A 21,749-nucleotide genomic window follows, 5' to 3' on the forward strand; every position below is an offset into this window, starting at 1 on the left:
CGTGATGATCATAATGATGAAGCTCCTAATCCTGTCGATGTACTCGCCTTAACGAATATGAATAAGGTGGTCATTAAACTCCTTCAAATTTCAAGAGATATACTATGTTACTTTTCACCAGATTCACCTGACTGCATTATATGATTCAACTAATGTAATGTGTGTGAGTGGGTGGGTTTGAGTGAAGATGTCTCAATTCCTTCGAGACTCGAAAATATATCAAGAACATAATGAAAGTTAAATTCCATCTCATTTGTTAATCTTCAAACCATACTATATGTCACAATTGCATAATACAAATCCATCTAAAATTTAATCAATGGTGTTTTTAGTCAAGGGTTATCATATTTGACAAGAAATCTCTTACCTCGAGGATTATATGAAAATCGCTTTCTTTTTTTCGGGTCAATCCAACCTTCTTAATAAGTATTGTATTTGGACTTCCTTTGTCAAAGGCATAATCCAGTCTCCATATAAATCAGCAACCAAGCTAGGCCTGATTTTGTATACTGGGTCGGCTCCATCATTCTCTTCAATTAAGCTTACTTCCTGCCCATAGGTTCTGGTTTTCATCTCGACTCTTCTCTTGATTGCCGCTTCGACTGTCTCATATGTCAGTAGTTGCAATAACTTCGCCGAATCCTACAGATAGACCAATATATTCAAAGAAGTATAAATTTAACATTAGAGCGGAATTTAACAAGGAAGTAAGAAGAACAAAAACTCAATTTAGCAAGAGAAGAATATGTACTTGTTCTCTAATGGCAGCCTCATATAAGGTAGAGGCTGCTCGAAATTTTGCCTCTGCAACATATTTACCGTAATGGATTCTTTTCGAAAGTACCTACAACCACAATAAAGAACCCGTAAAAGATAGTACAATGACAAGTGAGGGAACTCTCTCCGCAAAGAACATAAGTTTTTCACAAGTAAAATTCACACATGACAAGTAAATTTTTATGGACATAAAGACTTCTTTGATGATAATCTAGTAAAACAAGGTGGACCCACAAGGTGAGGATGTGAGCCTCCCGGCTCTCCTAGTCAAAGAGGTGACCCTCTCGGCTTGCCTAGGCGACCATGACGTACTTCCATTATCGTTTCATAAGGATTAGTGATATTTACTTCTACCATCTTGCATATCGTAATCACCATTCCAAAAAAAAACATTTAAGTATTGAACACAAAAATCTAGATTGAGTGATGCAGTCCATTGCCTAAGTTGCCCTAGCTAGCTAGCCAACCCCATTTTCAACATGATCACCTCTGACAAGATTAATCTTGAGAGGCAGACAGAGAGAGTTCAAGCATGTATACAAGCAAGGTACTTTTAAATGTAATTTTGCTTAAATCGGCTTAAAATCGATGAAGAGTTTAACATAGATCACAGACCTGGAGACATATTGTGTCGCAAACAGCAGTTGATCCAGAGTTGCCATCATCTCCTTCTTTAACCAACCTAGGTAGAAGATTGGTGAAATACATATCCCAAATCTTTCTGTTGATGTTTATAGAATCGGCAATAGGATGCAAAACCTGAATTGATAGAAAGACGAACAAATCAAAGAACCAAGTTAGATAAAAATTGCTAGAGCAATACCAAAGAAAACCCACAGACTGAGTCCGACCCATACATGGGTGACATGTCCATATTATCGCCAAAATGCCCCGATAGTGTCCCCCAGGGTTGTATTCCTGGCATGAGCTCCCACAATCCCACACATAACCCATTGACATCCGAGGTAGTAGGTACTAGGCTCGCACTATACCCTGGACCTGAGCAGTCACCTAAGCAACGTGGGACTAAGCGTGATCTCACACACGTATCACTCACATGTGGAGTTCCTTGCACACCCTTCGCACCACTCTTAGGATTGAGCACTCTTACTCTGATACCATATGTGGGTAGGTAAGTACAGCGCCAATTTGATTTTGGGCAAACCAGAAAAGCACCAGTTCTCAGTGACTACTAGATCATATAAAAGCACTTTTCCAAGCGAAAGCAAGAAATCCATACCTGTGGATATTGCATAGGTGGTAACAATGGCTCAGGCAAGCCTTCAGGAAAGAAAGGATGTTCATCTGGACTTTTATATCTTCCCACCTAATTTAAAAGCAAAAAACAAAAAAGTATCTGAATCAAATTCAATCTAAACATTTTTCCTTCCGAGTTTTCTATAGCTGTATCATTTACCTGTGCATGAAGTTTCTCAGTTTCCCTAACCATGTACTCAACCAAGGAACCATGAAAACCATCCATATCAAAAGCATCATAGTTGTATGTATCAGGATTATAACAATGCTGAGCCCTTTCTAGCAAGCTAAATATTATACTATCTTCTTGACGAATCAAAGAATATCTTATACTATCCAATGTCAAGGTTTCACTCTCATCTATTCTTTCTTTTTTCTCCAAGCTATACACAAAAAAAACTTATGTCAAAACATGAATAACAAATGAGTTTCAAAAAACATTCAACTTATTGTTCCTTTTCAATTAGTAATGTGGGACTAAACCTCATGGATCTCACCACATTTCAATGAAAATCAATGTTCAATTTGCTACTCAAATCAATTTTCTATAAGTAACGAAAAATAATTCCTTTCTAGCATTTTGATAGTGAAAATTATGTCTTCCCCAATTTTGGAAATTTTCATGTTTAAATATGCGTAGATTACATGAAAACTCTGATAGGCAAATTGAGTTTAAAACTTGTTCCAAAATTTGACCATTTTATACAATCTTCATAGTTTGTTAACAACTTTGAACTACAATATAATAAACTCAAATTTCAAACATGCAAGTGTGCCACAAAGAGAATCAGTAAAACTATGATACCCCATTTTGTTGATCTTGTAATTTTGTCTTAAACCCACATTAATCAATCTATAACTCATACAAGAAATCCCAATTTCAGAAATTTACATGATACCCATTAATGGATTTTTCAAGCCAAAAAAGAGGGTAAGAAAAAGATGAAATTTTGAAGTAAAAAAAAAATGAAACTTTTTGCATACCTTGATGAACTAGCAGAAGCTTTAAGAGTTGGAATGAATTTTCTTGCTGAAACTGACTGATTTAATCTAAACCCATGATTCTGCTTAATATTTGAAGGGAAAATAGAAATGGGTCTTGAGGATTTAAGGATATGACAATTTGAAATGGTAGGGGAAGCCATTTTTAAGAGCTTTACCTCCATTTTTTGGTGACGGAAAGAGAAGAAGAAACAAGAAGAACACACAGAAACAGGAGAAGGAAGAAGAAACCAGTGGGCAATAAAACTAAAAAGGTATGTTGTAATTACAAAAGTACCCATGGTTTTCTCACGTGCGTGTTGTAATTTAGCACGTGATATGAAACGTGGTGCAATATAATTGGACCAACGTGGATGGGTAGGTGAACTTAAAAGATCCTGTATTTTGACTCTATCTTTGACTTTTGTTGACCATCTCACCATGAGAAGGTTGATTTGTGACATTTATTGGAGGATGGTTTATGGAAACTTAAAATGACCTAAAAATCTAACAGAGACAAAGTAGCCACATAGATATGGATGTGTACGAATATTGTCAAGTCTGTAACATCCTAGATATAATACAACTAGGGCGCATGTATACTTCGGCGCGTGCATACTTCGTTTAAAATTTAAGTGTCAGCCGAAGGAAATGCAAAATATGCTAACAAATATCGTCAAAAAATACCCAAAGAACATTAACTAGAAAAAAAACACCATCTAAACTATAGCATAAGTACATTTATAAAGTTAAAACTCTTATGTAAAAATGAACCGACTGGAAAGCATTCCAATTCAGAGAAAAGCATCTACTCGACTAGGTGTGGAAGAAGCGAAATTACACAAAATTTCAAATTTACAGCATAAAACAATAAGAAGACACACATATGAAGAAATGTCAGTATATATCTCTTAAATAAAAACAATGAAAAACATTCTTAGTAATGACTTACACAAACTGTTAAAACTTAAAAGACACTCAGGATAAATTGAACCCTAGGGCTAATAAGACAATGTACAAGCCCCACAATCTCCATGGCTCACAACAACATTATATCTCAGTGAGTCAAGGTCATAAATCTCTACTACTTCCCACATTTCCTCTCATCTATAATAAATTCACCAGTTCAAGTTTCTCTCTTCTATACCTGAGTTAAAGGTAGAGGAGAACCAGCTGGAAATCTCTGCCTCTTCGGCCTTCTAGTCGTCTTTCCCCACCCTTTCAGAGCTCCCTCTTCAATCCCTACCACTTCAATGTTATTCAGTTGTTGCTCTCTCGGTGGAGAGCTTATAACAATAGGCGCAGGAACTTGTGTTCGTCTTCTCCCACGGACCCATCCGTTTTTAGTTCTTCTTGCATTTCCTCTTTGCCAATTGTGACCCATAGCTCTCATCATCCCTCCGAATGCTTGTAGATCTTCGGTTACTTCATGCCTAGATAGAGAAACAAGACCCGGAAGGATATCTCTTTGAAAATCCCTTTTCTGACGTCCCCTTCTCGACTGCCCTCTTCGGCGTTTTGTTAGAGAAGAAGCATTACCCGTTTCTTCTTCATTTTGAATCTCGGGCACCCAAATGTCACTAGATAACTCGTCCAATTTGGTTTCGGTTAGTTTTAATGTCATTGACTCAAAGGAATCACTCTCATAAGCCGAATCTTTATCGTCTCTTATTACTAGTTCTGACTCGTCCTCAAGATCAGTCCATTTTGAAGATACTATATCTGCAAACCAATTCAGAGACTCCTTGAGAGATTCTTCGGATGATTTAAAAGCAGATGTTACCTTACTATTTGATGCTGACATGAAGATGATGGCCTCTGATGCAATTCTTTCGAGTTCTTCAAGTTGGTTTAATGAATGATCTTCATCTGGAGTCTCGGGCCCTACTGGCACCTCCAAATCTATTTCAACTCTAACCTTCATAACTGAACTTGGAAGAGCTGGTGCGAATTGATTCTCTTCGTCTTCTATAGATACGTTCAAATTAATATCGCTTCTAAAACCAGAACAGTTTAAATCAAGTCCTTTCAGATTCTCCAAAGACAACTTCGACCTTGATCCCGTCCTCGGAACCTCGTGAGACAGATCGATACTGCAATCAACTTGTGGGTACTGAAACTTGGAGGTAGAGCTAAGGGAAGCTTGTTCCTTGGAAATGCAAGACTTGTCAAAAATAGGAAAACCAAGAATCTTTCTATTATCAGTGCATTCACCCGCCTTACAGCTTCGTCTTTCAGTAGCTTCAACTCTATTACCAGAAACTTCATGAGCATAAGTAGATGAAGACTCTTCTTTCGCCGGACCAGTTTCACGAGCTCTGAGCCACGGTAACCCTCGTGGCGGATTTTCATTCTTCCTTTCTACATCTATGATCACATGATCATGTTGTAAGATTTGCCCATTTTGAAACCCATTCGAGGGGGGAATATTCAAGTTCAACCCCTTAACAGATTTCACCTCCAAACAATCTGAACTGCTAAAATACTTAGTGGGGATACGGTTTTCTAACCGTTCCGGAACTGAGCTATTGTTAATACTGCCATTGAGGAAATCAAAGCGAACCGACGGGAAATGATTCTGGGATATATTGGACTCTGAGTGAGGCCCGTTGAGAAACCCATTCTGAAAGGAGATTTCCGTTGTGCAAGTTGAGTTTGATCTTGAGTTGTAATCAAGATGCCTTCTGTTCGTAGTAAATGGTAAAGATGAGTTGAGGAAAGGGAGATCTGTAACTGATGTTGACTTCTCGCGAGGATAACTAATTGACTTTATCCAAGATGGTAAAGACGGAAACTCGGAATTGTCTTTCGACTGAGGAAAACTTGAACATGAATTGGGTAATCGGGTATCCATAACCGAACCTAAATGATTATAGTTTGTGTGGCTTCTACTACTTTCAGGTATTTCTGTACGACAAACCGCTCTTTCACTACATGACTCTCTCTTACTATAATCAGAGATAGAGAATGCAGGACGATCATGATTTCTTCTAAAATCGACCTGTGTTGATTCAAGATGTGAGGGTAACTTCCCTGAACAGATTCCTTCACGAAAAGAATTGACGTTTCCTTTTCTTTGTCCTGTAAGAAGAAAACCCAACATCAAATCGTGCATTACAAAGAAAAACGATGAAAAATAACAATTAAGAGACATGGGCCACAATATTCCCTTCACATCCAAGATATGGTTGATAGTCCAAAGCTTTCTTGTCAAACCTTGCCATGGTTTCATTTTGCATTAAATTTAAAAAATAAAAAAAACTCGGTTTCTCAACAAAATTGTATATAATTCTGAACAAACAATACTAACCAGCTTCGAGATTATATGGCCGTTCTTTCTTTCCCTCATTCTCTAAGCATACACCATTTACGCGAGACTCACTGTTTGTGTCTTTCCGCGGACTTCGGAAAAAATCCGGAGGAAAACCTGGGTACTTCGGTTTTGCAGGCAAATCTAACGCCTGAATCTGAGGATTGGAAGTTCCAATAAAGTTAACCGGAGACGGAATTGTTCTCTCTTCAACTTGCACAGGTTGGTTCAAATCAGACAACCCATGCCTACTCCATAAACCTGAATCAGATTTTGAAGCGTCTTCTTCACTACCACTAAGAGAGAGATTTATATCAATTCTAGGAGTAACCCCACAATTACCCTGAGGACAACCGACAACAGCTGATGAGTGAGAAACTTTTTCCTCTTTAATGGGCGTCCCTTCACTATCTAGGTACTCCGAAGCAGGAAGTTGAAGATCAAATAACACCTTAGAAGTGCATCCATTCTGTAGAGGATATGGAGTGGTTTTCCCACTACCCTCTTTTATAAAATGCAGAGGAGATTGCGTACTGTCAGCACCTGAAATAGACGGTCCACTAGACTTGGAGCTCGCCAAGGGGAAACTGGGAATTTGCCATATCTTATTGCCATTGTCTGACGGTGCTTGAGACGAAAAAGGACTGGTCTGTGATCCCTCCCCTGGTTTCTGATAGTTGTGTAGCTCTTTCCATTTTAGCTCGTTCATCATGTTCCTTTGTGTTCTATAAAGACGGTGTAGATCATTAACCTGGAATGCCAACAACAAAAAAAGATCATCTAGAGAAAGAGAGTCGACTTCAACAAGTTACAACGTATACAGATCTACAGACGAAAATACTCGACAAACTTTATCCATCATAATATAAGATATTCAAAACAAGAAGTACCTGACTCCGGAATAAATTCTCATGTTCAATCATAGTCTGCTTCAACTTATCATACTCTGGATATGCATCCATTCTAGACCTAGGCAAGAAATAGTTGTAGTATTGTTCATTCTTCAGGATTTTATCTTCACGATATAGAGGCCAGCTTCCGCCATTATCGTCTTCATTAAGATCCCTCATGGAGTGATACACCGGTGAAAAGCTTTCGCACAAGACTTTTGTTCCCATTCCTGCAGATAACCCACCAAAAAAAACATAGCACGCTCGTTTTAAATAACAAACATCGAAGAAAACTTTACCAGTCTAAATGAAAGGTCAAAGCTGCTTTCCCCTATTTAATAAAATAATATTCAACTAATCTCGATATATTTTTGACAATAAATGGGAACTAAACTAGCTGCCCCAACGCCAAATTAGTACTAGCAACCGTGTTATAAGACGAACGGCTCCAGGTAAGACGTGAAAGTAATTTAAACGCGACAATTTGATGAACTTGCCGAAGCAAGAACTCAAGGCATTAAGGAAGAATACTGAAACAACAAATGCAATTCCAACATACCAAACCAAGACAAACCCGAAAAACAATTGATCTATTTATATCAGATTCTGAAACAAATGTGCTTTGTTAAAAACTCCCCAAATTTAACACTTCCTCGCCACTTAAATCGACAAAGAGTAAACACCTTACACTTTAAGATAGATTTATACAATGCATTTAACTTGAGAGTTGAACAGCCAAAAACCATCCAAACAATACTAGTTTTTTGAAGCTTAGGGTTGATAAATCAAAGCCATGGAGTAGCTCTAGATTCTATCACTGTGAATTGAAGAAACCAAAATCTCATTTCAACATTTAATGGAAACCCAGATGCAAATTTGTTCCCTAACTTTCCAAATATCATCATTTCACGAATTTCACTTATCATCAAGATGGTAAAAAAGAGAACCCTTACTTTTTGGTTGGTTTAAAAAGGGGAATTTAATCAATAACAATCAATAGATTAAGATTCATCATACCTAACAGTAAATGAAACTCACAATAACAAAATACATAAACCCTTTAATCCAAATCCCCAATTAAAAAGAAGAAAATGAAATCAATTTTAATTCCCCCAAATCAAGAACCCAAATTTAGAACTCAAGAACAATCTAAGTAATTAAGAACATAAAATAATCAAAAAAATTACCTCAAACCCACATCTTCTTAATCACTTCTCTTCAAAATCCCTAACATAGAGTGAGAAATAAAATTGATGAAGAACCCTCAATGACCCAAACCCAATCTCTCTCTCTCTCTCTCTTGAAAATTCACAGTCTGGGTCCCCACTAAAGAATAACAAGAATAGAGATAGAAAGAGAAAAAAACAAATAAATCAAGAAAACTGTCTTAAAGAGCGAGAAAAAAGAGGTGGGTATCTCACTGAAACGCCATTGAAGTAAAGCTTAGATCGTCATCTTAGATAGAAAAGAAAGAGAAGAGATTTCGATCTGCTGGGCCAGTCTTGATTTTTTTTTTTTAGAGAGAGAGAGAGAAAGAGAGAGATCCCAGATAAGAAATCTCTCTCTACAAAAACAAACGACCTTCCCAGAACAGTGACTTGAAATTTGTCAACATCCAGTCTCCTTTATTCTCTGCTTTTTCACTTCTTCAATCTTTATTTTTTATTTCTTTCTGGGTTTTTGAGGAACGCTGTTTGTAGGGAAGAAATGGGCATTTCAAGATTCTTTCAGTTTTTTCTTTCTTTTTTTTTTTTTTTTGCTTTTGGGTTCTCTAAATTAAATTAAATTACTCCAAAATCTCACACAACCACCCCTTCATTTAATATTCTCTTTTTTCTTGTCAAAAAAATATAGTAATTCAACAAAATCCCTGGGCTTGCAGAATCTTGACTGACTTACATGGATGGATAAGATTTAGAGAGAGAAGTAAATTTCGACTATCTTTGTAAATCCTACTTGTTTACCAAAATAGATCAGAATTATTTTGGAGTATAACTCGAAGAGAATATCACTAAGGTTTCAGTAATACAAAATATATAACTGATAAATATTTTTTTCTAGTAAATCTTTATTCGTTGATCGGTTTATGAAATGATGTTACACGTCCTTTACTGCTTATGATCATAAACTATTGTAAAAAAAAAAGTTACTGTGATTTAAAATTAAAGATAAAACTTTTGTGACCAAAATATTAAAGTCAAATTTTGAATCAAACAATAAGTGATTATAGAATTTCTCAAACATTATTATCGTTTATCTTTTTTCATGTTTCATATTTATTTATTTTTGTATATTTTTTATATTTTATAGGTTGTAACTAAAAAAAAAGGTTTCATTGTTTTTCTTTAGTACCATTATCACCCATTTGGTGTGATTTATGTGTTTTTGAATAGGTCCACTTTACTTCGAAAAATATTTGATATTTCTAGGGTTGTTAGGTAACTTCACTAATACCCTTTGTTGTTATCTTTCCTTTTCTTTTTCCTTTTTTTACTTTCTCTTTTATGCTATCTTTTTCCCACTCCCAATACTTTTAATAGAAAATGTTGCTTCAATTCAATAAACATGGCTAACAAGATAAGTTATAAAGTTCTTAGACTATATTAATACAAAATCTATTTTTCTGTTTTACTTGAGATAGACTAAATTAACACAATAAAATTATAAGGGTGTGCGTTATAACTAAAGAAAACGAAATTACCAAAAATATAATCGCCGCTACAAAAAAAAGCTATTTTCGCAAGTGTTATGATTATTTGTACTATTATTTTTATATGTATATCTACAAATCTTCTTTGCAAAGTCAAGTCAAGGCTTTTATGGGAATGGTGAAATTTGTAAGAATTAATTTATATATTGATAAATAATTTGGAGTCTAATAAAGGGAGTTAGTTGGGATTAAGGTGGTGATAAATGACCCCACCATAACTCTCCCTCTCCTTGAGTCTTTATCATACAAGATGTGTGAAACTTTAAGCATTGAAATATTTAAATAACTAGATTTGAAAGGAACCCTATAGTATATGGTTTAAGAAATAGGTTATATATGATGTATGACTTCCACCATAGATTTTTTTGTTTCAATACAATTTTTCTCATTTCAATGTTGTCATGAGTCACCATGGTTTTGATTTTTTTTCTCCCTTCTTTTTCTTCTTTGGATCTCATCTTTTTTGTCTCAAAAAGAAAATCGAATTTATATTTAATAGATAATTTAAGTTATTTAAAAGTTCAAGGCTCTCAGACAAAAAATATAATAGTTTCAATATCTATTAACGAAAAACTTTGGTTGATCATAAAAATTTATAATCATGAAGTTTACACTTATTTCTCTGTGTACAATATAATTAGGTAGGTAATTTATTGAAATTTTGAGTTGAATTAAAAAACACATCTCCAATAGTATTATATTCACTATATAATTAACAATTTTAATTAATATATACTAAAGGGCGAAACACATGAGTGGAAGAGGGGGTTGGAGGTGGACTAGTGACTTTGTCCGTCCTTGTGATCCATCGTTGTACAAAACTTGGGTCGAATAGAAACATATAAGTCAAAATATGTAGGCCATTTAAATATAAATCTAAATTTTTTTTTAATTGTTCAGCGTGTACCTCGAACCCTTGACCTGTAAGGTGGAATATTATACCTCTTACCACTCAAACGAAAGGTTGTTGACTTAACCTAAAGTATGATCAATTATTCTAAAAGATAAAAAGTAAACACAAATTTACTTAATAACTATAATCAAGTAAGGAAGTAAGAACATGTTCTTATAGGTGAAGTAATAATTTAGAACCATAATGACAACAAGAACCTGTTAATTGAAAAAGTTTGAAAATTGTACTAAATTGTCCAATTAAATTTGTTAAATAGTGACTAGATGTTATGGATATATTAGAATAAATCATTTTTACAACTAAGCATGTTTATTATGGTAATATTAATAGTTAGGGTTAAGTGGGGCCCATTTAAGGCAGAATTAGGTACATCACTATCATGATAAATGTTTGATCTTATGAACCAATCACTTAAGTCAACTATTAATGTGGTTAAGGGTATAACAGTATTTTTCCATAATTAATAGGGGTTATTCTGTAAATAAAAAAGAATTTAGGGACGTTGTCCGTACACGAAATTTCATTTGGAATTATTTGAGTTTCTCTCTCTAGATTTGTTTTTCTGTATCACTAAAAACTCTCTGATCCCAATGTGGATCTGCGCCCACGAATCTTGGGCTTCTAAAATGAGTTTGCGTCTGACAAAATTAACCCTAGATTTTCTTCAAACTACTCATCAATATTGTGTCTGGTACGCACTCAAATCCCGTCAAGATTTGTTGTACACCTGTCAGTCATTGATTGGTAATCCACCTTCCTTTCCCAAAATTAATAGTCTGTCGAGAGAATGAAGTAAATAAGGGCTCCTAACAGTTTGGTAAAAAAAAAACCTTCTAATTTATTTTGTTGATTACTCAATTTTATAAGTTTTTGAGTCCTCCCCTATTTTCGTAATTTTATAGACATGACTTTTTTTGTTTTTTTTTACGAAGGTTAAACGAGTCTATTCAAAATATCTGATGCTTACTGAACATGAACTATTACAACTTTCCCTTAAATACGAGTCCTTCTTTAATTTTACGATATATTTTGTGTGTTAGTGCCTGAAATATGTGACAGCTAACTTATTTAAATACATATTAATAAAATTTATGAATATTAATTTTTGCCCTTTTCAAAATAGTAGCTTAATGCAGGCTGAGGGGATAAAAATAATTATTAATCAAGCCTAAATTTTGTTCCAAACCACCAAAATAGAACAAAAAAAATTTATAATGAGATGAGATTCTATCCTAGGTATTGGGATAACAATTTCATTGGAATCCGTACAGGATCCAATCCGATCCAATCTATATGTTATTGGGCTAATAAATCAACCAAATCTATTACTACTTTTTAAGTGATTCTAAATTGATTTTTGCTAAGATCACAACCCAAATTCCTATGTTATGAAAATTTGATCGGGCTAACCATGTCCTCAGAGTTTGCATTTTTATAGTTTAAAAGTTGCAAATCTAGTTTTCAATTATATCATATGTATAATTTATCCGTGCGAAAAGACTAATCTTTTTAGTAAGTTCAGTTCTTATAAGTAACTTTGACAATTCAAATTGATTTTTTTGCCGAAAATAACAGTTTGGACTTTGGAGTAAAAGAGATTTTGTGAAGAAGGAAGTCTCTAATTATAAAAATAGAATGATACAAATTTTGATGGTCTTGCTGAAAGGGACATACCAACCATTTTTTTATCATGGGTTCCATTTTGCTGTCTATGCATCCAAGTTCCTTAATATTCTTAGCATTTTACTTATAGTGACACTCCATTTACACTTTGGCTTTTAATTTGACTTCCAACTATCTATAAAATATTTCGAACATTTTATATTAGATAATTTGAGGTCAGTTGACAATGTGTGTAGGAAAATAGTATGTATTCGCTAGTACTAAAGTCGTCCACGATTGCATTTTATAAAATACATTTCAAAAGAAACGGATTTCTTTACATGACTCCCTTGATACTAATCGGTAATAGAGTTTACCACTTCAATAATTGGCAATGACTTTACCTCTTTGGATTTACTATTCTTGTTTAGAATAGTAACACAATATTTGTCGTGCGAAAAAAGAATATGACTACCAATAATAATAATGCGATAATGTGATTTTAGTAATTATAATATCGTACTTCAACATTTGTTTTAGTGAAGAATATGATTCGTAGATAATTATTTCATCCGTATATTATTTAATTTATGATTCCAATTTTCTTGTGTCAAACATGACTTTAGTGTATTGTCAAAAATAATAAGTCTCACAAATTCGATTGCCCATTATTGAGATAGATAAACACAATTACCATCTAGGGACAAATTCAAAAAACCCTAAAAGAAAATATCAAGCTTATCCCGAAAAGTAGAAAACGAATATTGCTAAAGAACACATTCTTTTTCCTATTCTTGGAGGAGATCATGCTAATTAGAGACTACCATTGATGTGGTCAATGAATGTATTCCTTGATTGGTGTAGAATATAAATCTAATGACAAAAGTTGTTTTTCTTTCTAAGCTACACCTCTCCTTTCGAAATTAAATTTCTTCTTATTCAATTATTAGGCGATTATATATATATCAAATTTGTGCAAAGAAATTCATCTTTTCTGATTTCTAACACCTAACCAGATGAAAGTTTGCTTAAACTACTAGTCTACCTGTCGACCACAAATAATCCAACCATAAATTAAATTGTGAATATTTCATGATCAATAGCTATTTGAGGAAATCTTAATTAAACACAAGAATGAAGGCCAAAATATCTAATACCCCCATAAATTGGAACAAGTTTCCTCAATTTGAGAACCACAAATCTACTACTACAAATAGGAACTTTACCATAATCAATTTTAACTTAAAATAACAATATGTACATAAATTAGGTCATTGAAAATGAAGGACATTCCAAAAAAAAAAAATCACATCTTTTTTTTGGGGTCACAATTTCAAGAGGAATCCCCTTAAATTTAAGGATCCCTATCTCTTCACAACCCCAAAAAACCAACTTTCAAGGAATACCCTTTTATTTCTCAATTCTTGAAAACCTAAAAGACAGTCAGAATCCACAATTACATGTTCCTATTTTGGCTTTTTAGGGCACAATCAACCAGCTTTAGTGTCCTTTAGACCAAAAAAGTTAGGGTTTCTTTTAGGGTCCCTACCATACTTTTCTTTGACCCATAAGTCCTAATATCTCTTCCCATAACCCAATCCTTCCAACACTAGTTAAACCAATCACACTTGGACTACAAGCTGCCACTGTCCAATAACCAGCCCTAATTTCATCTTTTAGTTGTTCTTTTTCCCACCCACAATACCCATCAAAAAACCTAAAATCACCCAAATCTACAACATTTCTTTTAACCATTTCAGCTGCACACCCCACACTTTCTTTAGTCCCATAATACAAACCTTTCATTACTTCCTCAAATACACCACTTTTACCTACCCCATCATCTTCACTACTACCTTCTTTAAGTTGTGATGGGCTTAACAAAAAGAACCCTTCCTCTAATGGGCCTCCAAAGAACAATGGCCTATCAGAAAATATACCTCCAATATCTAGAACAGTTGATCTAGTCTCTTTAATTGACATCAACGACGGTCGATTGAGTATAATGCCGGTCGGACCGACTGGCCCGGTCGATAAGAGGAGGATCACCGTTCGTTCAAAAATGTGGACCCCGTCGAGCTTCTCTGTCGCAATAAGTAAGCAACCTTTCTCTGGCTCATGGAGTGGGTGTGCCCATTTCTCATCGATTGTTATCTCGGGTGGATGGTCTTCGACTGTATCAGGATCTACCCATGTGGACGGTTCATCTTGCCTAGTTGCTCGCTCCCCGGCAACAAGCCTTGCTCGAAATGATCTCCAGTCAGCATCATTTGTCGGCTCGTAGTCATCATTGGATGATGGTTGTAAGAGGCTCCGACCTATTGTGTTTTTGTCCAACACCCAATTATCAAAATGTCAAAATAGATAAAAGTAAATCTTAACCAATTTCGTAGTTGACTTCTGGTATATTACATTCATATATTTGTACGTACAATCCTCTCACATCACATAACAGGTTTTATAACTGGGTTTCGAATCTAGGTTAGGTCGTGGGCAACTTAGAGTATGAGAGGGCTCAATTGAAGATTTGAAGACATAAAATTTCATCCAAGAATTTGATGATCATGACTCAAACATAACATTTCCACATGATTAAAAAAACCTAAATTTAGTAAAAGTAGATAGAGAGAGAGAAAACTTACATGTAAAAGTAGAGTAGTTAGAATTTCCACCAATTCTAAGAGGAAATTTATTGATTCTTTTCTTTGCCAAATTGGGTAGTCTTGGTTTAATTGAAGGCATCAAATCCATGGTTTTGATGAAAGAATTTGATGTTAAAAAACAAGTCCCTTCCATACTCATCATCTTCTTCTTCAACCTCTCTCTCTCTCTCTCTCTATAGTTGTACTAATTACTTTCTCTCACTAAGTTAGGACATGAAAGATTTGGAGAGGATAAGAAGAGTCTATATAATGAAAAATATGAAAAATTGTATACCACAAGCTGTTTCAAAACCTCACCATCTTTTTGATCGTTTTTGGTTGGACTATCACTTTTTTTTCTCCCCTTTCCTAAATGGATAAACTAGGCTTCCTATTCCAACGTGGCCACATCCAAACCTAGTTGACTCGGCAGTTCCAATTGAATAAGAAATCGGCTAAAATTGATTGAGTCAACTCGGATGTAGTGACATGTAAATGTGTGATAGTCCAGTGTTTATGGGTGTAGTTTGGATTTGAGTGAGTGTTGGATTTATCCCATAGTGGTGCTATAAACTCCACGTCTCAATTCTGTCTATAGATTTCGAAGATTTAAAGGTCCGATCTCGTTTGGGGATCTCCAGGAGCAGAATAAAAATTTATATCACTTCAGAAACTATGAATCCAGAGTTTTCTAGAAACTTCAAGCTCTGATACTATGAAAGAACGTTCATTCTGCATAAGTGAAATTAAATACTGTGATTTAGCGAACATACCTAGGGGCTAGGGCTAATCTACAACAAAGAAACATATTTTACATAGATACCATTTTGATATCTCATCACCAATAATCTCTACAAGAACAACTCCCATTTGCAAAATGATGAAATCTATTTAAATCTCTCATTATTATCACCCTATCTGTAATCTTCGAAACAAATTTCGCAAACGTATGACAATCAATACAAACTCTTAAGTTTTTCGATACTCGTAGTATAGTTCCAGGACTAGTATTTATAATCCCAAATGCTATGGCAAGTTTTTCACTATGACTCTGAGCACTATTTCTCTTCATTCCTTCAATTTCAATAGAAGAATCTGTTTCTAACAAATAACCTTGTTTTTCTGCTAAACTTCTTATATCATCTAATAATCTATAAACTTCATTCATTTTAGAATGAGAAGTATCACCTGCACCAAATCTGTAGATTTTTCGGTTTATTTCGATTGAACTGTATCCGGGTGGTTTCCTTACACCAGTATCTTTCATCATTGATCTCATTTTTCTAAATTCATCCATGTTTCCTCCTTCTGCAAAAGTATTAGATAGTAATATATAGTATCCCGAATTATCTGGTTCAAGTTCTAATATGTTTTTTTGAATGGTTTCGATCATGTCCATTCTTCGATGAATTCGACAACCATTTAGTAAAGCTCCCCACATGCTTGCACTTGGAGGGAATGGGGTAGATTTTATGAACTCAAATGCAGTTTCGATATCACCCGATCGACTTAAAAGATCAACCATATAAACACAGTGTTCTAACTTGGGTTCAATATCAAAGTTCTTCATCAAATTGAAATAGAATTTACCTTCTTCGACTAATCCACAATGACTACATGCAGATAAAATGCTCATGAATGTTACTTCATTAGGTTTGATACCTGAATTTATCATCTCGTGAAAGAGCGAAATGGCAATGTCAACATGACCATGAATTCCGTATCCTGATATCATGGAACTCCAAGAAACTACAGATCTTTCTAATAAGTTATCGAAGACTACCCGAGCCATTCGAAGATCTCCACATTTAGAATACATGTCTATGAGAGCCGAATCAACATAAGAATCCTTTTCTAAACCATGGATAATAAGCTGGTTATGAAAAACTTTCCCTTTACCAAGATATCCCAAATGAGAACAAGCTTGAATTGCAGTTAAGAAGGTTACCTTATTAAGCTCTAGACCTTCGAAGTATATTTGGTCTAACAGAGTGATTGCTTCGACAGAATTTCCGTTTCGAACAAACCCACTAATCATCGAATTCCAAGTTACCACGTTTTTTGGTTTGATCTCGTTGAATGTCATGAACGCATTATCGACAGACCCACACTTAGAGTACATATCTATGAGAGAATTATGAACAAATTCGTTCGAACCCAAGCCTGTTTTAGTAGTATAGCCATGAATTTGACTTCCAAGCTTAGAAGAACCAGTAGCTCCACAGGCAGAGAGAGAACTAGCTAACGTAAATGAATCAGGTCGTAGTCCTTGTATATGGAGTTGCACGAAAAATCCCAACGCCTCTTCAAACAACCCATTACGAGCATAAACTGATATAATTGAATTCCATAAAACTAAACTTTTCTCTTGGATCGAACCAAACACATTTTGGCAACTTTCTAGCTTCCCACAACTAGCGTACATGTCTAGAAGTGAAGGCCCGACTAAATCGAAATCAGAATCTAAACCTCTTCTAATAACAAACCCATGTACAGACTTACCCTCTCTGATCAAACCAAGCTGAGAACAAGATGTCAAAATACCCATTACTGTTATCGAATTTGTCTCTACTTCAAATTCTTGCATTTTAATGAAAACGTTCAACGCGTCTTGAAATCTAGCGTGATTATTATAGCAGGAAACCATTGCAGTAAATGAAGAAGTAGTCTTGTTAGACAACTTGTTAAACACAAGCTCTGAACTTTCCAAGTCCCCACATTTATGGTACATAACTATAAGAGAATTCTCTAATGACCCATCAATTTGAATCTTGTTTCTTAATATATAACAATGTACAGACTTTGCTAAACTACGAAACCCTAATTCGGAACAAGCTTCAATTACACTAAGCATTGTTACTGAATCAACTTTGCTTCCTTCTAATAACATCTGACGAAATAATCCCAAACTCTCATGGGGTCTTTCATTTCTAACATAGCTTAAAATCATTGAACTCCAAGAAACTAAGTCTCTAATAAGAATTTTATCAAACACTTGACGTGCATAATCTAAACAACCTCTATCTCCATACATACAAATCAATGAAGTCTCTATAACTTTATCTGATTCAAACCCACTTTTAATTATCCTCCCATGAATCTTCTTACCTAAACAAAGATCCCCAAGACCTGAACAAGCTTTAAGAATAGATGGAAAAATATAACTACATAATTGAGTTTCTTTAAGTAACAAATCATGATAAACTGAAATAGCTTCTTTGAAGAAGAAATTCCAAACATAATTTTTAATTAGTACACCCCACATGAAAGAATCAGGATTTGAGAAGGTATTAAATACAATTTGAGATGATTCAAGATTACCCATTTTGGCATAAGTTTCAATGAGTTTGGTGGAAGCAAGAGAATTTTTTTGGAGACCAGAAATCAAAAGATGAGCATGAAGTTGTGAGAGTGTTCTTGGATTAGTGCAGTTTTTGAAGAGAGGCATATAAAGTGGTGTCATATTTTTAAATTTTCTTTGTTCTGTCAACTTTCAATACTATCACCTTAAATTTTGTTTTGGGGCCTCTGGTTTCCACATTGGGGTGGGAAATAGGCCGGGCTCGGATACCTAGGTGGCTAGGTACATTATTTGTGGGTGTTGAAACCTTAGCGGTTGCCGGTATTTACTTTGTTTTTACCACTTATGAAGCTTTTACACCTATAGTCTAGGCTCTGAGACACTCTCGTTAGCGTTTTGAGATTTTACATTATGTGCGGATTTTTGTTCTTGGTGAAGTCTTCACGAGACATAACTGTAACACCAGTTAGATTTGGTATTTGAATTAGACAATAGATTAATCAAAATTTTACATATATAAGATTTCTACCATGAAAAAAAATCAAAAGAAACTTGAGAAACAAAAAAACAAGAATTAGTCCCATTCTTAATAAGAGAGTACTATTATTTTGTTCCAACTTTTTCTCTTAACATTGTAATGAATTTCTCCTTTTCATCTTCTGTCATTCCATCAGTTGAGCAATCTCCCACACCCCACTCTGCCCCTCTTAGACAGTATTTGTCTTGAATTTCTTGCTTGTTCCTGAAATTTTCCCACAATTAAATTCCTCCCACTCTGTACTCTACTATTTTATATAATGTATATATGTTTTCAAGGGTTGATTATTTGGTCGCCTAGTTGGGAAACATTTGTCGATATTGTCCTCAATTAGCCTCTACCACATTGTCCACGGGCTTGTTCTTGGCATGAACTCTTACAAGTCCATCAAAAACACGTTTTATCACTTCGAGGTACTGACATCCCACATATAATCTACGCTTTGGGCAGTCCCTGAGTGATGAAATGTTATGCAACTTTCACTCTCACAGATGAGTCGTCCTCGACTCTAATACCACCACATGTACGACCCAACTCCTAACATCTGGTATTACTTTGACACCTAGTCTCAAGCCCAAACATACAGTGTTTTGTTCTAGGTGTGAGCTCTCACAAGTCCAACGAAAAGACCTCGACAACTCAAGATACTGACATCACACCTATTACTCAGGCTACAAGATACACTACCCTGAGCACAATGTGGCTATCGTATCGAATTGTTAGTATAATGTAATGGATTTTCTTACTTTTCTTTATTCAATCTTGATCGTTCTAATAGCTCCTTAAGCACTGGAGATGACTTGAATCTTTCATCAAATTCAGCATATTTTTTCTGATTCTCAGCTGCAAAATGACAACATTTACAATATATCTTCAAGAAGATCAATCAAATTAATTAACCAAATTTCTCTTCATAGATGATGTCTTAATATCAGGAAATATGTACTTATATAGGAAAGCAAAAAATCAAACCATTAAAACGGGTAAGGAAGTCGATTTCAGGTAGTTGAGGACCTGGGATGGATTCTATCCCTGAATACCCTGATAAAATTCCAGCATTAACTGCAACAACAACAACAACAACCATAATAAGCTTGTTTGCTTGATTAGAGAGAGAGAGAGAGAGAGACATACACACAGAGAGATGAAGATTAGAAGTGGGTTTACCTGGATTTGACCAGAGAAGAACAGCAAGTGAAGCAGCAAGAGGAACAACAATAGATTGTGAGGAAGAAAGAGAAACAGAGCTAATAACAGGTTTGGGTCTTTCACTAAAACAGAGACTGGTAGTCTTCTGAGAATTGAGATTCTTCTCAGGGACTGTGGAGTTAGGTGAGAGGAGAGAGATTGAATTGGTGAATAAAGAACAAGATGAGGAAACCATTGTTTATCTTCTCTCTCTCTCTCTCTCTCTAAATGTTTTCTATCTCTAGTTTTAAAAGGGAGAGGTAGAAACTGTGAAGTGAAGATAGAAGACAGAAAAATTATGAGGCCAAGGATCAGCCTATGCTAAGGAAGTTTTGGAACCCATTTCAAATCAATCCTAACTGTTCATTGAGATTCCATCTCACATCTGTCTGGCTTTAATTTGATTCGTTCGACTCGTCTAACTCAAAACAAATTCTAAACCAGTCATTCAGACGAAGCAAACAAAAATAATAAACATTCAAAATACGCCTCGAAAACTTCACTCCTCTTAGTGACATAGAAAAAAAAAACAAACACTACCTGAGAGAAGGAAATATGGAAGTAATTTGGTTCCATCTTTCATAAGGAGAAGAACTAGTTCCCGACTAGAACCAGTTTACATGAAAATATATTTCCCATACTAAGGTGCTGTTTGTTTTTTCTATTTTTCAGATCTGAAATCTGAATTGGAGAACAATTCAGATTTCAGATGTTTGTTTTTTCATTCAAGAAAATTTGAAATCTTAACTGAATTAGTTTCACATCTGAATTGGCTGACTAAATCCCCTCTCATTTCAGACTTCAAAACAAGTCTGAAATGAGACCCCAACATCTGAAATATAACAAATGACGAGTATGTCCCTGCCAAAATTGGAATTTTCATCTTTCTGTGCAGCCGACAACAACCATCAGGCCCGACTAGACCCTCCACCGCTGACCAGAACCACCACAACCACCGATCGGAACCACCACCACCCTCGCTGGATGTTTAAGGGTTTGTGAACCCTTGCATACAAGTTTCGTCACTTTGAGAAGTGACCTTGAGTGTAGAGAGGTTAATGGAGATGATATCAGAGGTCATCTCAAGTGGATCATCATCATTAATAGCAAAGTGAAGAAATGACTCCATATGCAGATTAAATGTAACAGATTGGAAACCCTAAACTATTCTTCGATTTCCTTCCTACGAAAAAAGCTTTGTGGCTCAAGAAATGGTCAATCGAAGGGTCTCGCCGCCGTCACAATCCCCATAGGTTCAGGTTTGTCGATTCAATTACTGGATCCATAACTGAAGAAGAATCTCAAGAGAAAAATATAAGAGATAGAAAGAGAGGGATGAGTAAGCTGGCAGCCATAGCTTGGGACAGAGAGCATGAAAGAGGAAAGATTAGGGTTTTTTCTTTTAAAAGTGGAGAAGCAAAATTTGGGTTTTGAAAACAAAAAGTCCAAAAGGGTATAAGTGTCAAAATTCTCATTCAGACACAGTGATTCAGATTAATAAAACAAACACCCAATATTAAAATACTTCAGTCATTTCAGATTCAACCAATTCAGATTCAGTCATTTCAGATTCAACCAATTCAGATTCAGACACTTATAAAAAAACAAACACAACCTAAGATATGCAACCAAAACCAGGA

The 21,749-nt window shown here is 35.1% G+C and overlaps 5 protein-coding genes across 5 annotated transcripts; all 5 read right to left on the reverse strand.

The window, feature by feature from the left end:
- Nucleotides 1-231: 231 nt before the first annotated feature.
- CM3 (chorismate mutase 3) lies at nucleotides 232-3,272 on the reverse strand. The gene is made up of 6 exons (XM_086635713.1): nucleotides 3,019-3,272; nucleotides 2,195-2,417; nucleotides 2,018-2,104; nucleotides 1,393-1,536; nucleotides 752-844; nucleotides 232-642 (listed from the first exon to the last, which is right to left on the reverse strand). The coding sequence occupies exons 1-6, from the start codon at nucleotides 3,198-3,200 to the stop codon at nucleotides 406-408; spliced, it is 966 nt and encodes a 321-aa protein (XP_086491839.1). The 5' UTR covers nucleotides 3,201-3,272; the 3' UTR covers nucleotides 232-405.
- Nucleotides 3,273-3,902: 630 nt separating this feature from the next.
- On the reverse strand, nucleotides 3,903-9,466 carry LOC147563232 (T-box transcription factor, putative (DUF863)). The gene is made up of 4 exons (XM_086635709.1): nucleotides 8,403-9,466; nucleotides 7,216-7,445; nucleotides 6,326-7,076; nucleotides 3,903-6,096 (listed from the first exon to the last, which is right to left on the reverse strand). The coding sequence occupies exons 2-4, from the start codon at nucleotides 7,441-7,443 to the stop codon at nucleotides 4,157-4,159; spliced, it is 2,919 nt and encodes a 972-aa protein (XP_086491835.1). The 5' UTR covers nucleotides 7,444-7,445; nucleotides 8,403-9,466; the 3' UTR covers nucleotides 3,903-4,156.
- Nucleotides 9,467-13,661: 4,195 nt separating this feature from the next.
- LOC147563233 (PPR containing protein (DUF179)) lies at nucleotides 13,662-15,475 on the reverse strand. The gene is made up of 2 exons (XM_086635724.1): nucleotides 15,083-15,475; nucleotides 13,662-14,758 (listed from the first exon to the last, which is right to left on the reverse strand). Exons 1-2 carry the CDS (start codon nucleotides 15,243-15,245, stop codon nucleotides 13,986-13,988), a joined length of 936 nt encoding a protein of 311 aa, XP_086491850.1. The 5' UTR covers nucleotides 15,246-15,475; the 3' UTR covers nucleotides 13,662-13,985.
- Nucleotides 15,476-15,793: 318 nt separating this feature from the next.
- LOC147563234 (Tetratricopeptide repeat (TPR)-like superfamily protein) lies at nucleotides 15,794-18,641 on the reverse strand. Its single transcript, XM_086635717.1, has one exon. The coding sequence runs from the start codon at nucleotides 18,543-18,545 to the stop codon at nucleotides 15,921-15,923; it is 2,625 nt and encodes an 874-aa protein (XP_086491843.1). The 5' UTR covers nucleotides 18,546-18,641; the 3' UTR covers nucleotides 15,794-15,920.
- A 213-nt stretch (nucleotides 18,642-18,854) lies between these two features.
- Nucleotides 18,855-20,477, reverse strand: LOC147563235 (uncharacterized). Its single transcript, XM_086635734.1, has 4 exons — nucleotides 20,089-20,477; nucleotides 19,894-19,983; nucleotides 19,668-19,764; nucleotides 18,855-19,125 (listed from the first exon to the last, which is right to left on the reverse strand). Exons 1-4 carry the CDS (start codon nucleotides 20,303-20,305, stop codon nucleotides 18,987-18,989), a joined length of 543 nt encoding a protein of 180 aa, XP_086491860.1. The 5' UTR covers nucleotides 20,306-20,477; the 3' UTR covers nucleotides 18,855-18,986.
- Nucleotides 20,478-21,749: the final 1,272 nt, after the last annotated feature.

The sequence above is a fragment of the Eschscholzia californica genome, unplaced genomic scaffold (assembly GCF_041429995.1).
Source record: "Eschscholzia californica isolate CP2 unplaced genomic scaffold, dmEscCali1.0.p SCAF_1, whole genome shotgun sequence".
Taxonomy (NCBI): Eukaryota; Viridiplantae; Streptophyta; class Magnoliopsida; order Ranunculales; family Papaveraceae; genus Eschscholzia; species Eschscholzia californica.

Bases quoted from the DNA above. Each gene is read 5' to 3' on its own strand.
- CM3 (XM_086635713.1), bottom strand. From the start codon at position 3,200: ATGGAGGTAAAGCTCTTAAAAATGGCTTCCCCTACCATTTCAAATTGT. The intron at 2,418-3,018 runs GTATGCAAAAAG...TTTTGTGTATAG, and splicing joins GCTTCTGCTAGTTCATCAAG to CTTGGAGAAAAAAGAAAGAA. The intron at 643-751 runs GTACATATTCTT...GTCTATCTGTAG, and splicing joins AGGCTGCCATTAGAGAACAA to GATTCGGCGAAGTTATTGCA.
- LOC147563232 (XM_086635709.1), bottom strand. From the start codon at position 7,443: ATGGGAACAAAAGTCTTGTGCGAAAGCTTTTCACCGGTGTATCACTCC. The intron at 7,077-7,215 runs GTACTTCTTGTT...TTGGCATTCCAG, and splicing joins AGAATTTATTCCGGAGTCAG to GTTAATGATCTACACCGTCT. The intron at 6,097-6,325 runs GTTAGTATTGTT...TTCTTCTTACAG, and splicing joins GCCATATAATCTCGAAGCTG to GACAAAGAAAAGGAAACGTC.
- LOC147563233 (XM_086635724.1), bottom strand. From the start codon at position 15,245: ATGATGAGTATGGAAGGGACTTGTTTTTTAACATCAAATTCTTTCATC. The intron at 14,759-15,082 runs GTAAGTTTTCTC...AAAACACAATAG, and splicing joins TAACTACTCTACTTTTACAT to GTCGGAGCCTCTTACAACCA.
- LOC147563234 (XM_086635717.1), bottom strand. From the start codon at position 18,545: ATGACACCACTTTATATGCCTCTCTTCAAAAACTGCACTAATCCAAGA.
- LOC147563235 (XM_086635734.1), bottom strand. From the start codon at position 20,305: ATGGTTTCCTCATCTTGTTCTTTATTCACCAATTCAATCTCTCTCCTC. The intron at 19,984-20,088 runs GTAAACCCACTT...TTGTTGTTGCAG, and splicing joins TCTTCTCTGGTCAAATCCAG to TTAATGCTGGAATTTTATCA. The intron at 19,765-19,893 runs GTTTGATTTTTT...GTCATTTTGCAG, and splicing joins CTTCCTTACCCGTTTTAATG to CTGAGAATCAGAAAAAATAT.